Here is a 16,432-nt window from a genome sequence, read left to right on the forward strand (position 1 = left end):
GGAACGACGAGCAAGGAGTACGGAGACCAGGGACGAAGTAGGTGAACGATGCCGTTCGCTGCAACCAGTATTTTAGGCGTTGAATTGGCATGTGAGTGATAAATTCGACCCACGGCGTGGAGGTAGGCAGTTGACCTTAAAATTTATCAGCTTATTTATACACATTTAGCGTATCACTTTTCTCGCGTCTTTGCATATCCGATGTTCGTTAACAATCATTTCAGCGCTGAATTTTCCATGAGCTACTTAATGCTCAACTGAGACGGATTCCCATTCTGTGTGTCTCCAGCAGACGGAGCCAGTCCTCGGCTCGACCAGGCAGCCTCACCCTTCACCTTCAGCATGGACAACCCCGAGTACCACATGGTGGCCCGCAACGGGGGCCCCCACGGCCCACTGCTGCCTTCTGGTGGTAACAGTTTGTCCAGGGGTAACAGTTTGTCGCGGGGTAACAGTTTATCGAGGGGTAACAGTCTGTCGCGGGGTAATAGTTTGTCGCGGGGTAACAGTTTATCTCGCGGTGCCAACGGTCGGCACGGCAGCAGCGGCGGTTTTCCGCGGACAGCCGTGCCTCGTCCGGTCGCGCTGCCGGCTCCACCGGGTGGACTGAGCGCCCCCTACCCGGTGGGAGCGGGCGCCGCGCCGCGCCGGCCGCACCACCAGTACTACAACGAACTGGACCTGCTGCCGGTACCGCCCGCCGGGGCGAGACGTAACGAAACGACTGTGTGACGCCCGCCGTGTGTGACTACATTCCGCGTGACGCAATGTGACGCCGTGTGACGTCGCAGTCCTGTGCCAAGTCAGCGCCGCCGCTCCACAATCAGAGAATTATCCGCCGCGCCGCTTGTGATTCGTATAGTGTTTTATTGAGTGGGCCGTTATGCCGACGTCTGGTCTTCCAGTGATGTGCCTTAGTACCGTATACGGTAGCGGATGGGTCCAGGATGGATGAAGCGCCCACCCTGTCCGCAGCCCGGACCTGCTGCGGGCGAGACGACGGGTCCTATTGGCCCACAAATGGGATTATGAACGTGCCATTTTTCGGTGAGACTGTTGTGCCTTCGATCGTATTGGTGTAGTCCGACCGTGAGAGAGATGGCGGCCGGTATGACGACATACTCCGGAAATGGAGAGCCGGGTCTCGCCACGACCATATAGTTACTTGTCCGCTCATATGTTATAAACTGGAATAAAATGTCTTTTATATTTAACGTGCCGCCTTTTCTGGTGTCGTTCTGCCTTTATTTGATACATTGATCAAGCAAACAACATTGCTCAAGCCAACATGGTTCAAATATGATCTTAAATGAGCCTATCAACTACACAAATGACTAGTCTACAACAGTGAAGCACGTTCAACATCAAGCATACGAATTAGGTTCATAACCTTCTGATGTAACACTGTAGGGACCAGATTGCCACACAGCCCATTCCAACCAGTCTTGTAGGAAGCGCCTCGGGGCCACTGTGTGGAAATCCGACTGAAGTCAGTCACCTCGAAATTATCCGTGTATGGGACCACATTCAGTCTCCATTATCCCGCTGTATAAAGACTAAATTGAGTCGCCATTGAACCAAGCCTTTAGGAACTGGTCACCCTCTCAACTTGGCTTGGCAAAAACGGACTGAAAATCAACGCAGAAAAGACGCAATTAATTGTAATTGGAACTAAGCAAGGTCTTCGTAGCCTTCCACCGATCACGGTTCGCTTCATGGGTTCCAACATTAACGGGTCTCGTACTGTCAAAAACCTCGGTATCACGTTTGACCAGAGCCTCACGTTCATCGATCATGTGTGACTGATGTGGCGCGCCGGTGCACAGGTGTTCTGAGTGGGCTGAGTCACTGCCGGCACGCCCTTTCGAGAGAGACATTGACTACGCTGGTGCAGGCGCTGGTTATGTCTTCCGTACGCTATTGCATCAGTGTATACGGCGTGTGTGGCGCAATGCAACGGGCCCGGCTGCAGAAATTGATCAATTTTGGAGCTCGGGTGATATCGGGTCGGCGGAAATACGATCATATAAGTGATGTCATTAGGGAGCTGCAGTGGCTGTCGGCGGAGAACCTGTGGCGCTATCACTCACTGAGCATGTTGAAGCGTATGATGCACACAGGGCAGCCGGAGTCGCTGGGAAATAGAATTGTGACTCGTGGAAGCATTCACGGCCGTGATACAAGGCAGACGGACTCACTTGAAACACCGGCAATACGTACCGAGTCCGGGCGCCGCCGGTTCCTGTACTCGGCTGTATCGGAGTACAATGCCTTGCCCCAGGATCTCCGCGACCTGGGCCCTCGTCAGTTTAGTGCCCACTGCCGCAGCCATCTGCTGAGAGTGCAGAATGGTGAATAGTTGAACTTGCAATGTGTGATGTGTACTGTGCAGGGATGCGTGGCTTGTGGTATGGATGTTCGTATGTGCATTTTAGAACTTTCCCATCCGTCCGTGTTTTACTTTTTGGACTCGACGCCAAGAATAGCCATTATTTGTATATGGAATGGTTTGTCATGAAGTCAATACATACATACATACATACATACAACTCTTGAACCGGCTGTATAAAGATCAGACTGAGTCCCTTCGACCCAGCCTTTCAGTGATCAGACCGAGTCTCTTGAACTAGCCGTGTAAAGGCCAAAATAAATCCCCCTTGGGCCCTCCTTCGTGTATGGGAGACCAGATTCCGTCGTCTTTGAACTGGCCATTTAGAGATCAGACCGAGTCGCCTTTGAACCAGCCGTGGAGACACTTGGGCACGGGTCCGTCAGTGTGGAAGGTGGCCCTGCCGAGCTCCCGCATGGAGACGGCGTCGACCACCAGTAGCGCCACCTGCCGCTCCTGTCCCTGGGCCCAGAGGAGTGCGGAGAGCAGCACACCGTCGTCCTCACTCTGCCGGCAGCAGGGGGCGGCACGACTTCGATAAGACTTCCACCATTAGGCTCGGGTTTCGGAACAGCAAAGGGAGCTGGTGACCAAAGACTAATTCTCCGGACCCAGCCAACGTCACCGTCACGTCCGCGCTGCTAGCGCCCTGGGTATCGGCTACCAGCGAGATGATCAAATATATGTGACGATATTGAGTATCCATGACAGGTTGGATGATGATGTAAATAATAAACCAAATTATTACAAATGCATTCAAATATATTCAAAAAGACACACAAAGCTTTCGGTTCACGGAACCTTGATCACTGTGCAAATAGGCCAGCAGAAGCAGAAAACACGCGGCTGATTAAAGGGACCCTCCCACCTTCAAAAAAGTTTAAGAATTGGCATGAAAGTGATGTCGCTCGGTTCAGAAAGAGCGAAAACGAATATCTACCAAATTTCACCGAAAAATATTCACCGGTCTTCAAGATATTAGACTTTTACTTTTGTTTACTTTTTTGGGATCTCTGCTGTTTCTAGCGACTTTATTTTAGAAGTGCGGCGTTTGCGGCAGATGTTGCGCGCAAATAGCATATACCACCGCGTGCTACAAAACGTTTTAGTCAAACATTTAAAAATCGTTAGATATCTGCGCTGACGTCACACATTCAGAGGGGTATTCCTAAGCATTAGCCCCTCTGAATCAAAATGCTGCAATTTTGAAATTCAATATTTCTGATTTAAGGCATTTCTCGATGTTGTGAGTGCCGAAACCGGTAATTGTGAGCCAGGGACCCCATTTTGGCTATCTCAACTCAAATCTAATGTTAAGGTGGGAGGGTCCCTTTAATTTCAAAGAATTTTTAGACGGTTACAGCGATTGTTATACTCATTTGCACAGTGATCAAGGTTCCATGAACCGAAAGCTTTGTGTGTCTTTTTGAATATATTTGAATGCATTTGTAATAATTTGGTTTATTATTTACATCATCATGTGACGATATCTAAGAAAATTATGCATTGATTCAAATATTTTCATCACACGTATGTATTTGCTGACGCATATAAAGCAAGCACATGACAAAGAGTCAACACACTTCTTAGAAAATCATCGGGCTTCAGAGTGGAATAGCTCACCACTGCGAGTGCGTCCGGTCATGGTGCGAGCACTGGCTCCGGGCTCGGAGGGGTAGCGTTTAGTTGGAGGGCGCGTTTAGTTGGAGGGCTACTGAGTGCATACACAGTGATCCTGAGGCTTTGAGCGACTTTAACCTTCGCCCCAGTGGGGGGGGGGGGGCAAATGTTACCACCCTGTCGCGTTTTTTGCGTGTGAATAAAAAAGCGCGGCGCGTAGCGTCGCGCCGCTTGGGGTAGCTTTTGGTACATCAATTTTGGACAATGTGTGAAATTTTTGACCCCAGGTCATGTCAGGTCAGGTCACCAGGTCAAGTTAACTGACCAAGCCTAAAAACGTTTGCAATCATGTCCAGCCTGCAGTGTTTGTCAGAAAGGTTTTAAACTTGGTGGATTGCATGCTGTTATGGGCGCCTACAATTTGTATATCTCGGATTTTTTATATCCGTGACCTAAGGTCAGGTCAGTAGCGTGACCTTTCCATTACAAGTCAATGGAGAAAAATGAAAATGCCTCTAGATCCGAATGTACGCATAGGAACAGTCCAAATATTTCAGAATCACAATGATTTAGTCCACTCGTGATGACCAAGGTGTCATTTTTGCTGATAGCCTCTAGAAAGGTCATCCGAGGTCATTTGAGGCTACTAACAGTTTTTTGCCAATAACTCGCGATTGGAAAGAGATAGAACGCTGGGGATGGTCTCATTGTGTTTGTCTTATTGAGACGCATCGACTGATATGCAACATGACCTTTTCCGGTCAGGTCATGACCTTGACCTGAGGTCAAATTTTCAAGTTGACCTTTCAAGGTAAAATTATCGTCATTTGACGCGTCTCGGCGAGGGAAACACGATTCTGGCAATAGAAATGTCGTGACTTTTTGTAGTCGAAAGTAATTGTCGAAAAACACTTTTCGTAAAAACAGCTATTTTTGGAGTTTTTGCCCTCTGGACAGGGCCTCCTCTAACATACCCACTGGGTGGGCAAATGCCTACCCAGTCACCACAATTGCCCACCCAGTGGCGTCGATTTGCCCACCCAGAAGCAAATGCAAAAATAAAGGTCCGGCCAGACGTCCGGTAGGAACTACCACTTCGGTTTCCCGGAAAAAAACTTGCTAGCAGCCAGTGCCCCAGCCCCCAATCACTGCAGTGCAAGTTATTTTTTTTTTTACAATGGATGCATCTGAATGCAGGGGCGGTAGCAGACTTGGCGTTTGGGGGTGGGGGCAACTTGGCAACTTTGCCAACCCTCGGAGGGGGGGGGGGGGCGGTGCTAGCTTACAGAGGCCCATGGCCATAGCGGCCTCAAGGGCCCGTATGGAACCCCAGAGGCCGATGTGGGCTCTCAGAGGCCAGTGCGTGACGCCTAAAGGTGTAAGCCATGGGTCCCCAGCCAGACAACAAAATAGGGCCATCAGAGACCTTATAGGCTGATTGGGGACTAAATAGGGCCTCAATTTGGAGCCATCAGAGGCAAATGTGGGCCTCAGATATCAGTGTGAGGCCCTTATAAGACTGACATTGGTCCTCAAAGACCGGCATCGATCCTTCAGAAGCCAGTACGGGGCCCTCAGAGGCACAAAAGGGTCAGTCTTGGATCTCAGAAGCAGAAAATGGGCCATCAGCAACCGGCGTGGGACCTTTAGAGGTCGGTTTGTGCCCTCAGAGGCCAGTTTAAGGCCCTCAGAGACCAGTACAGGGCCTGAAATGGCAGTTTGAGGCCATCAGAGGCCGACTTAGGCTCTCAAAGGCTAATGCGGGTCCTTGAGGCAAGGATGGTACCCTCAGGGGTCAGTGTGGCACCCTAAAAGACAGGCTTGGGCTGGTGTTGGACCCCAGAGTCCAGAAAAGGCCAAGTTAAGCCCTCAGAGCCGATGCAGGTCCTTAACCCGGCAGTTGCTGGGGTATTTCGCCACCCACCGTTTGCTGGGGGGGGGGGGCGTTAAACGCCCCCAGCCGATAACTCGAGAACCAGTAGGCGCAGCGAAACGCACGAGGCGGCAAACGAAAGAACGCGACGAGACGCTTCAGATGAGTACTTTAAAGTTGAATTTTGAGATCACAGGTCGGGTCAAGGTCAGGTCAAACAGGTCAAACACCTGAAATCGGACTTTCAGTAGCATGGACTTCAGGACTTCACAATGGGCGCCTCCCGTCATAAACTCAGTCAAAACAGTGCACAATCCATCATATAAGGCCTACAAGAGTGTCAGCTCCATGTAGGGGTCAGTCAAGCATAGGTCAGGGTCAAGGTCAGGTCAACCGGGTAGACACATATCCCCGAAAATCAAAACTGATATTCGCAGCCTGTGACACATGTTTTATGGGTAATTTGGGGCGTAGAACACGATGGTGACATTCATTTTATCATATGTGTACGTGTTTGGGTCAAAAAGTTCAAATTAAAAATACATGTATCATGGTCGTGAAGTAGTCATGAGAAATTGCCAAGATTCAGTTCAAGATTTTGGAAAATGCGGAACGATAATCAATAATCGAAGATAGCCATTTGTGTTCATGGTATTGGCAGTCTAATGGCGTTTACGGCATGTCTGTATGTCTATTCTGTGATTTTATATGATTTTTTGAACATATAACGTTTTTGGTCGAAAACCAAGAAATCATGACGCCACTGAAACCTCGATATCTCAAAAATTTTCCGGCCGATTTTTTTGAAATTTTGTCACAATAAACGTCAAACAATTCCGTAGAGGCACCCAAAATTTGGCGTGCCTGCGGCGCGCCGTTTTTTTTTTTTTTTTTTTTTGCTATGGCCCAGCGAAAAAAGTGGGGGCGTTTAACGCCCCCCCCCAGCAACTCGGGGGGTAACCCTCGCCCGTATAGGGGGAGTCGAACGGACCCCCCTCGATTTTTTGCGAATAACTCGCGACCTGTGACCTCTTTTCCGTGACCATGTTTGGCCGAAATCGCGATTCGGCGTATGTCGGCTCGCATTAGCCGCGCGTTTGCGAGCTTTTCGTGATTTCAAACGTTCAAACATGTGATTTGATGTTGCTCCCATACATAAGGGTGGGTGACAAGGTCACCTGAAGGTCAGGTCACGTCATTGACCTTTGGTGACCTCGGGTGACCTCGGTTCACTTTTTCGAGATGTTCTAGGCTAGTTTTTTATCTGAATTCGAATTTAGCAACCATTTGAACATTTACGAAGTAGTTTTGGTGCCTTCGTAACATGTTACGAAGCTGTCAGAGGCGGTTGACACGTAATACGAATACCCGTCACAACCCCTACCGGTTGACCTGACCTGACCTGACCCGACCTGGTCTAAATGGCATGCTTAAAACATCATCTCTGATCAAAACTAACACGATATTCGTGATCAGCACCCCGGAAAACCACATAGCAGCCACACTTTACGACTTTCTAACAGGTCCCGATTTTCCCGGTTTTCGGGTCATTGACCTGACCTGGAAGGTCACTCGATGACCTAGGACCTTAAAATTGGGTAGCATCGGCTTCCTCTGGTAACGGGCAACACGCTCGTTTTTTCCGTGAAGCTCTAGCTTGATCAGGGGCCAAACGCGAGGGGGGTCGTGCCGCCGAAGGACGCAATGGCCTGTGCCGGCGAGGGTTAAAATTGGGTATCATCGGCTTCCTCTCGTCACGGGCAACACGCTTGTTTTTTTTCCGCGAAGCTCTAGCTCGATCAGGGGCGAAACGGCAAGGAAGGGCCAACGCCCCCCCCCCCCCCCTAAACGAGTACCTACGTTCGCGGCTGGAAAAACACCAATACAGGGGATGGTTAAAGGCCGGCATCGGGTCTTCAGAATCCAGTGCGGGGCCCTCAGAGGCTAATATGGGCCTTCACAGGCCAGCATGGGGCCTCAGAGGTCAGTGTGGGACCCTCAAAGACCGGCATGGGCCAGCAGGGTAGCGCGCTACAAGGCCAAAGATGTATTACAAGTAGATTAAGGTCAATAAAAGCCGTATTTAGATCAAGAGGACGCGCCAAGAGTAAGCTGACCATGCCTCCTAAAAAGAGGCAGCGAGCATCACCTACCTATTCGATTTCTGGTTCAAGGAGCAATCATAGTAAGTTTAACTCTGCACTTTTGCAGTCTTCTTAAAATTTTAAATGTATGTAGACTAGAGATGTCAATCGGATACCAACTTTTTGGTATACCGATACCAAACTGATACCAACTTGGTATTTGGTATTTTGATCCTAATGTTGTTGGTATTTTGTTGGTATTACGAATCCGGCTAATGTATAAGAGGATACGAATTCGGTAAAAAGTTGGTATTTCCCTCATGTTCCCAAGTTGGTTTGGTTTCGGTATTTTTCATGGTTTTGGTTGGCATTTGGTTTGGTATCGGTATCCTGATTTTCCGTTATTGATATCACTAATGTAAACAATAGGCATACCTATAAGGTGAAATACACACGAAATACCATATCACACACGACAAACGTTTAACTATAAATGGCACAGTTGGTTGACTGTGAAAGTGACATAGGCCTTAACCCGCCCCCCCCCCAGTCGCAGGTAAAAATGGTTGCACCCCAAAACAAGTGACTGGATCTGCCCTTGGGCAGGGGAGCGACGAAAAATTTTGCCCACCCAGTGAAAAATCCTTAGAGGAGGCCCTGCCTCTGGAGGCTAAGCCGTTGACCTGAGGTCAATATTGGTAATGAACTTTTCAAAAGAAGAGTTCAAAAGCTATCGATTGCTTTTCCATGCGTTTTTCTAACTACCATAGTTCCTGAGATAGCGGCATGTTTTCTGAAAAATATAATGGCAATTGGCAAATTTTGACCTTTGATGACCTCTGGTGACCCCAATATTGCTCTAAGGTGAAAAATGACCGAAATACTTTCAAACCGACGCATTGAGAGCTATCGACTGCTTTTACCGCGTCTTTCTAGCCCTCTTAGTTTTTGAGTTAGAGGTGGGTGGTAACATATGCCCCCCCCCCCCACTAGGGCGAAGTTGGCTGAGACCGCAACTGGGGCGCGGGTTAATCTTAACTCACTATTGCGTCTGACCGTGGCATGAAGACAGGCTCGGAGGGATAGGCGTTCTGTTAGATCCCTGTGTCATACGCAGGGATCCTGAGACTCCGAGCGACATATTCACCATTGTGTCCGGCCGGGGTACGAAGTACGAACACTGGCTCGGAGGGGTAAGCGTTCTGTTATAGGGGGCTGCTGAGTGAAATGGCTCACCATTGCGTCTGGCCGGGGCACGAACACAGGCTCGGAGGGGTAGGCGTTCTGTTCACACCAGGTCCGCGTCTGGTGGGTCACCGTGTCGACCTTTATCAGCTGCGGTCAGGAATAGCAGAGAATCAGACAGACGGGCAAAGAAAAACGCGCGGGCGCGTACAAATTGCGAATGAGCGACGCGAACAACTGACAATTTGACTCGGTGGCGGCAGCTGATAATAATGAAATGATATGAATCAAGACTCATTTTGTGAGCTGCTTAAGCAATAGCATGGTCAGTATACCGACATAGAACACACTCATAGTACACAAACGAGCTTGCCTTAGCCTTTCCGGAAGCCATTACGCCCCAGAAGTTTGTTACGGGTCGTGCGGTACAGCATAACTTCAGGCGTTTCACGTAGTGTCATCTAGCGGCAGAATTATACACTACCAACTGCCGCCCGGACGCGACGAACGGAATGGTAGGTAGTGAATTTTGCGCGCTGCGGCCCAACCATTGCCTGATCGATGATTCTCCTGCGAGTTGATTGCACATTACTGACGCAACATTCCGTCTCGTTAGTATGTCCAGAGGCAGGAACAATGCCTCTGTCCGTTGGCGGATATCAAGAAGCGCAAATATCTAATGAATGTTATGATTTCCATTCGCTTTAAGAACACGTCATACCTTTCTCCCATTCCCCTCCATCTTCTCTCTCTCTCTCTCTCTCTCTCTCTCTCTCTCTCTCTCTCTCTCTCTCTCTCTCTCTCTCTCTCTCTCTCTCTCTCTCTCTCTCTCTCTCTCTCTCTCTCTCTCTCTCTCTCTCTCTCTCTCTCTCTCTCTTCTCTCTCTCTCTCTCTCTCTCTCTCTCTCTCTCTCTCTCTCTCTCTCTCCTCTCTCTCTCTCTCTCCTCTCTCTCTCTCTCTCTCTTCCTCTCTCTCTCTCCTCCCTCTCCCATCCCACGCACCTTTCCAGGATTATCTCCGTCTACATCCGACGATATGGCGTAGAAGTAGCGGTACTTTGTGCCGTTATGCCGGGCGTAGTTGATGCGCGGTGTCTCTGTGCCGAGGTCACAGAGCAGCTCCGGGGTCAGCTGGAGGGAACCGTCCGACCGGCGACGGGCCGTGGCCGTCGTGCCGGTCAAGGTCACCAGGTTAGCGGCCGGGTCAAGGCCGACTGGTGGTGACAGGGGCAGGACGAACCGCGTCGGCCGGCCGCGGAACATATCCGCGTAGTGCGGGTTGGTCTGTGCAGACTGCAACGGAAGAAAACAAGACAAGAAAGGCGTCAAAGCTTCGACATCAATCAGGACGGCTATGCGCTTCGTTAGATTAGCGAAAATGCATTATTTTACCATGGTTCAAGATTATTGTTAGTTAAAATGCCGAATTCTAGAAAATAAAAAATAAAAAGCGTTATTCTCGAAGAGGCATCTTACGTCCCTTGGTTCTGAAAATTGCTACCTCCATCTTTGGAACAAAACTGCAGTAACTTAGATATTTTAGAATGTCCGTCTCAGAGCTCACCTTCAGAGCCTCGACATACATACAGTCGAGCATCTGCGCGTCCTGGTAGGCGCACAGGTCCACCACGAGGTGTCCGTCCTCCTCGTAGGCGTTTATCGTGTGTAGAAAGAACAGGGGATCGGTCTGGTAGGACAGAGAAGTGGCGCGGTTCGTCTTACGGTCGATCACGATAAACCGTGTCTGCCGGCAGAGAACGTAGGCAAAACGTGAGTGGGCATCACTGCGTATTGTGTCTTGTTATGTGAAATTGGACATGTAGGAAAGTTACGTGCAGTAATGGTCTTTGTTTAACTGCTAATCACGAAATGCGTTATAAAATGAATCGTAAATCGTTAAATCGTTATTACAAAATAAGCACATGAATTTCCGAACTTTTGCTATATTTGCTTTCTCAAGGCACAAAGGTCGGTAAAAAAAAAAACGATTTTACGACTGAAGGCTTAACGAACGCCATCACCGCAGCCTTCATATACGAAACTTATTGCTCTGGATGCGTTTATTTATGGCTGTATTGAAGCCGGGTATATTATAGCTGCCCATAGCACAAGGTGAAAAGAAACCTGACTTTTGACTTCGCCTCACAATGGGCACTGCCTGTTGGCGATGTTGAGAAATAAACGAAAATAAACGAAATAAGCGAAACAGGTGGCAATTTTTGAATGCATGGCTTCACGACATTGGTTTCCCTCGGCTAGACAAAGCCACAGTCTGTTTATCCGCTTACGGCTCTAACACGGGAAGCCCAGATTAGTGCTCACACACAGGAATCAATATTGTGGTAGGGAGATCGCCGATCAGTGATGGGCACTGGATACGAAAGGTTATTTATATAGGGCTGCAGTTCAAAAGCAGTGTTACTAGCATGACAGAACAATAGAACGATGTTCCTGCTGCCGTTGAAAGACCGGTTTATGTGTGCTGCCCTGGAATATATGACCCTTAGCGGAATGCGTGTGCTGCTTGTGTCTGTAAACATGCTGGGCCCTTATTATTGTGTCAATATCCGTATGCTGTAACGGTAATAACACAAATGAAATATTATACGATACGGTGCATGCTGATGAATAATTTCATAATGCATATGCTGTGTCTGTACCGTACGTATCCGTGTGCTGCGGTGATGCCGGTATGTACGAGGATATGCATGTTCTTTGTACAGTATCGGTAGCTCGTGTGCTAACTGCTAAGCCGTTGCCTGTCGGTATGCGTATTTACAAATTGCACGTATGTACGAGTATTGAACATATGTGTCATATGCCGATTTCCGTGTACTATGACGGTAGTTCCCATGCTGTGCCACCGCAATGCCTATACTCACGGGCTCGTCGAACCAGCGCAGGGCGGCGACGAGCGGCTGCCGCTGCAGCAGAGTCCTGCACACCTGTACGGTGCTGACCGCCAGCGGCTGCTCGATCAGCACGAAATACCCGGGCGTGATGCAGAAACTGTGCATGTAGGACGGGTGCAGCGGCCACCGGCAGCCCACAGAGGCCACTACCTGGGCTCGCTCGAACACGTTGTCCACTCCTGAGGCCGGCGGATGCACGAAACGGGACACGGGAGAATGTTAGAGAACATGTGAGAATTGTGTGCTACATGACAAACACTTTGCGCTATTCCATGGATTCATAGCATCGTGCATTGTAACATTCTTGAAAAGAAACAAAATTTCCTGCTTCCCTACAATGCGAGAGCTATTTAATCGGATAAAACCACTCAAAACACTTTTATATGTGCATCAAAATAACTGCAAATGTCCGACAATGGTATATTTGCAGCCTTATACCCGTCCCTTCCACTACCTTTCCGCTGAATCTAAGGGCCGACGCCCTTGACTGGCACGGGATTGCTATAAGCCCTTTTCACGACGGGCTATCCGGCGAATGCACCTGACTTGACCAAATCTGCACCTAATTTCTTTTACAGCAAATATCTTCATTTTATGAATTTATTTCAGTGTTTTAATCGATGATGCTCTCTGATAATATGACAAAGCAGGCATATAAGCAATTAGTGCAACCCTAGCTGATAACTGCTAAGAGACACACTGAACCTGATTTGACCAAATCTGCACCTAATCTGTACCAGATGTGCACCAAATGTGTACCAGATGGCCGTCGTGAAAACGGCTAATATCACTGACTATAATCCAGCTATAGCTGCTGACTGACTGCCACTGACCTGAGCCGTCGGACGGCGGAAACCGTAAGACGTTGTAGGCGGGCCCGGTGAGGCCCACACTCTGGCCCAGGTTGAAGACGGTGCCGTCCGGCTGAACGTGCGGGTGCGCCGAGTGGTTCACCACCTGCACGTGCTTCATCAGGTTCACCTGCAGCAGTGACGCAGCAGAATATTAATTCATCACTGCTGGCTGGTCAATTGGCCAACCAAATGTGTTTAGGTTCGGCCGAAGGGCTCGATATTTTGACATGCTATCCGCTGGTATGTTGACGTTTATCTGCCGGCTTGTATTTTGAAAATCTGTGTCGGTCTATCAGCCCGTCGATAAGTCGCTCTGTAGGTCTATGAGCATTCGGTCTTTAAGTCGATTAGCCTATCAGTTTTCGGTGCTGGTAATTCTGACAAAAACCCACTACCCTTCGGCCGCTTTTATCAACTCCCTCCACAAGCAACTACTCTTTCGTCTACCGAACGATCCTCCCCGACTCTCCCGTTCAAATGTTTCTTCACCCTCTGTTTGGTCTCTAGCGTCTCGGGGTCGACTCTGAACAGATAGGGCGTCTCAGTGAGCGCGTACAGCTCGTCGCCGTACGGGTAGATGCTGATCATGGCGTTATCCGTCATCATCTCCTCAGTGCTGAACATGCTGCTCACTCTGTGGAAACCGAACACCCAGGTCAACACATCGTAGAAATAAAACAAGCCATTTTACAATGTTTTTACCCAATTCAACTAGGACTTCATGTGATCAGAAACATGAAGTCAACAACGTTATCAACTCATTGGTTATTATCACCATGATAATTATTGACTCCTTCTCAGAATATGGCAAGGGGAAGAACTTTATCGGGCTATGAGAGAACTCTGGTCTCTGGAAGACGACCTCATGACACTGACCTCTGGAAGATGGTCTGACACGGGTCCGGCACGGAGGCGAGCGTTCCAAACTCGGATACCACGATCCGACGGGCGGCCGTGTTCCTCTCGTATGTGCGGGAGCGCAGGAAGCGGTTCTGGTAGGTAACATCACCGTCGGCTATGTGAAACCTGCCGGGACGATAATGGCACCATCGTTACGAGACCGGGGGTAGCCACTCCGGTCAAGCTGATATCCTAAACTGAACATGGGCCGCTTGAGCCTTTCAGCACAACATCACAAACATAAAATATCAAACTTCTTCAAACACCAACCAAACAAAAGGATAGCAGTGATGTGGTAACCTCAACGCTCGCTAGATGGCACCAGTAGCGAGCGCCTGAGTGAGGCTGTGCCGCATAACACGTCCCGAAAAGACCGAGCGCAATTGGCGCTGTGTTTGAAGTGTTTGCATTCGTGCATGTAAATGTACGTAACTGTGTTGATTTCTCCCATATACTGCTTCTCTCTCTCTCTCTCTCTCTCTCTCTCTCTCTCTCTCTCTCTCTCTCTCTCTCTCTCTCTCTCTCTCTCTCTCTCTCTCTCTCTCTCTCTCTCTCTCTCTCTCTCTCTCTCTCTCTCTCTCTCTTTCTCTCTCTCTCTCTCTCTCTCTCTCTCTCTCTCTCTCTCTCTCTCTCTCTCTCTCTCTCTCTCTCTCTCTCTCTCTCTCTCTCTCTCTCTCTCTCCTGTACACGTTTGCGTGCGTTGATCGCTCACCGATGCAGCAGTGCTGAGGCGTCGAACAGATGTTTGAACTGTTCGTCGCCAACGTTGAGCCGGCCTGGTCCGTTCCTGAGCAGTGAACCCCGCAACCACGACGGAATAACACCTGCACAGGTCAGAGAGTCACTAAAGTCAGGGTCTAGGGAACACCTTGCAAAATGCAATTGCAATGTATATTTGGTAGATTCTACGTGAGCAACATCTATCATTGGTTTCCCATTTCCTCTTTCGGACGATCAATGAGCTGGCATCTGCAATCTCTCGGCTCACCGACGCGTGCTCAATGTGCGTTCTACGCAGCAGAGTCGTCGGAGGCAATATATCTATCGATCACGTCAGTCGTCAGCTGATACAATCGCTGGAGGTACTGGGTGTACCGACGGAGGGAGACAGCGCAATAACAGGTGGCTGAAATAAAAAAGCAGAACGGAAGCCTGGGAGCGGACGGCACTAGGAGAGACTGGATGTCGGTCCCGTCTATCGTTCTTTCGTTTTGTCTATTTAAACGTCTGTCTATAACACCTGTCGGCTGGTTGTTCGGTCTCTTAGTCGATCAATCCGTCGCTCTGTAAATTAGCTACTCCATCTATCTTTTTGTCAGTCTAGCTGCTGGACGGCCGTCAGGCAGACGATAGGTAGGTATTTATTTCATTTTGCCCACCTGTTGGCTAATACATCGGTGTGTCGCATTGCCAGACTGTCAAATAGTCAGCCGATCAGTCTGCCATATAGTATCAGTGTGTCGGTCTGTTTCGTTAGTCGGTCTCTTGGCATGTCCGTCTATTGGAGGATCAAAATGCGAGTCTGTCTAGTTCGGCCCCCGGATCGTTTGCTTTCCTGACGTTACACCCGTCGTCGTTTTCATGGCGTACACAAGTCAAACCGTTTAAGTAGATCAGTCATATTCATTATGCAATGGTAAATACAAATTGACATAATCGCTATTTTCATCATGATACGAACGTCTCATGGCAACCGAAGTAGGAACTTGATGTTTCCAAATAACTTTATCATTTTAATATCATTATTAGAACACAAACATTTCAAATAAATGTCAGTTGGACGGTGCTCCGGCGACTGACCTGAGATCTCTCCACGGAGCGGCTCAATCTGCTCCGTGTCACAGGAGCGCATCCAGATGGAGAGGTCGCAGTTGGGGTAGCAGCTGGCCTCGGCGGGCGGCTGCTCGGCCGGCGGCTGGCCGGCGGCCGCGGTGTCGGCGCCGCCAAACACCATGAGCAGCTCGAGCTGGGCGCTGGAGCGGCGCCGGCCGGCCGCGCCCGCTGCCGTCGGCGCCACACTGAGCAGGCCGCCGACCGCCGGAGGCGTCTCACAGCGGCTCCACTCGGAGGGTCGGCGACGGCGCAGCGGCGGCGGGGTCATCCCGCTGGGGCGCCGCAGACGGTGACCTGGGACCGGCGAGCGGGGCGCCAGCGGCAGCGGACGCTCCGGTGCCGGGGAGGCCGCCCGAGACGAGGCATCCCAGAAGAACTCCACCTCGACCGGCGAGCCAGGGCAGGTTTCCGGCTCGTACCCGGGTGGGGCGGCGGCGGCCTGCGCCAGTGCGGCGCTGTAGCCGGGTGGACACAGGAACGTGGCCAGGGCTTCCCTGTTGGCCTCCTCCAGAATTCGAAACATGACTGCGCAGTTGACCGTTCAGAGCTGCAGTTATGACAGTTGTTCTATTCTAGTTCATGCTAAATGCCCGTGTTCATGTAAATGTCCTTCATTTGAGTTGTTGATGCAGTTTTTCTCGAGCTCTGTCAACACTGACGTCTTGCCCCGTCACATATGCAGTTGGATCATCACATTGACCTTGCTCTGTTTGACATGCATCCACGACGACGGTAAACAACAGTCGTGCAAATATTGCAATGGTACGTCGGCCGGGTCAAGAC

The 16,432-nt window shown here is 49.8% G+C and overlaps 2 protein-coding genes across 5 annotated transcripts in view; one reads left to right on the forward strand and one right to left on the reverse strand.

Moving 5' to 3' along the window:
• LOC122384248 (epidermal growth factor receptor-like) overlaps positions 1-1,214 on the forward strand; it is a 45,821-nt gene extending 44,607 nt beyond the window's left edge. For 2 of the 4 annotated variants that reach the window (XM_043371439.1, XM_043371437.1), the window contains one exon: positions 293-1,214. In XM_043371439.1, coding sequence (XP_043227374.1) covers positions 293-732 — 440 coding nt within the window. In that variant the 3' untranslated portion in view covers positions 733-1,214. Of the gene's footprint in view, positions 1-289 lie in introns of all 4 variants that reach the window. The other 2 variants (XM_043371438.1, XM_043371436.1) reach the window with 1 other exon arrangement.
• LOC122384249 (carotenoid isomerooxygenase-like) lies at positions 1,194-16,432 on the reverse strand. Its single transcript, XM_043371441.1, has 10 exons — positions 15,617-16,432; positions 14,529-14,640; positions 13,793-13,942; positions 13,406-13,550; positions 12,896-13,043; positions 12,033-12,241; positions 10,715-10,894; positions 10,153-10,443; positions 9,203-9,301; positions 1,194-2,896 (listed from the first exon to the last, which is right to left on the reverse strand). Exons 1-10 carry the CDS (start codon positions 16,170-16,172, stop codon positions 2,720-2,722), a joined length of 2,067 nt encoding a protein of 688 aa, XP_043227376.1. The 5' UTR covers positions 16,173-16,432; the 3' UTR covers positions 1,194-2,719.

Source organism: Amphibalanus amphitrite, unplaced genomic scaffold, assembly GCF_019059575.1.
Source record: "Amphibalanus amphitrite isolate SeventyFive unplaced genomic scaffold, NRLGWU_Aamphi_draft 000184F_arrow, whole genome shotgun sequence".
Taxonomy (NCBI): domain Eukaryota; kingdom Metazoa; phylum Arthropoda; class Thecostraca; order Balanomorpha; family Balanidae; genus Amphibalanus; species Amphibalanus amphitrite.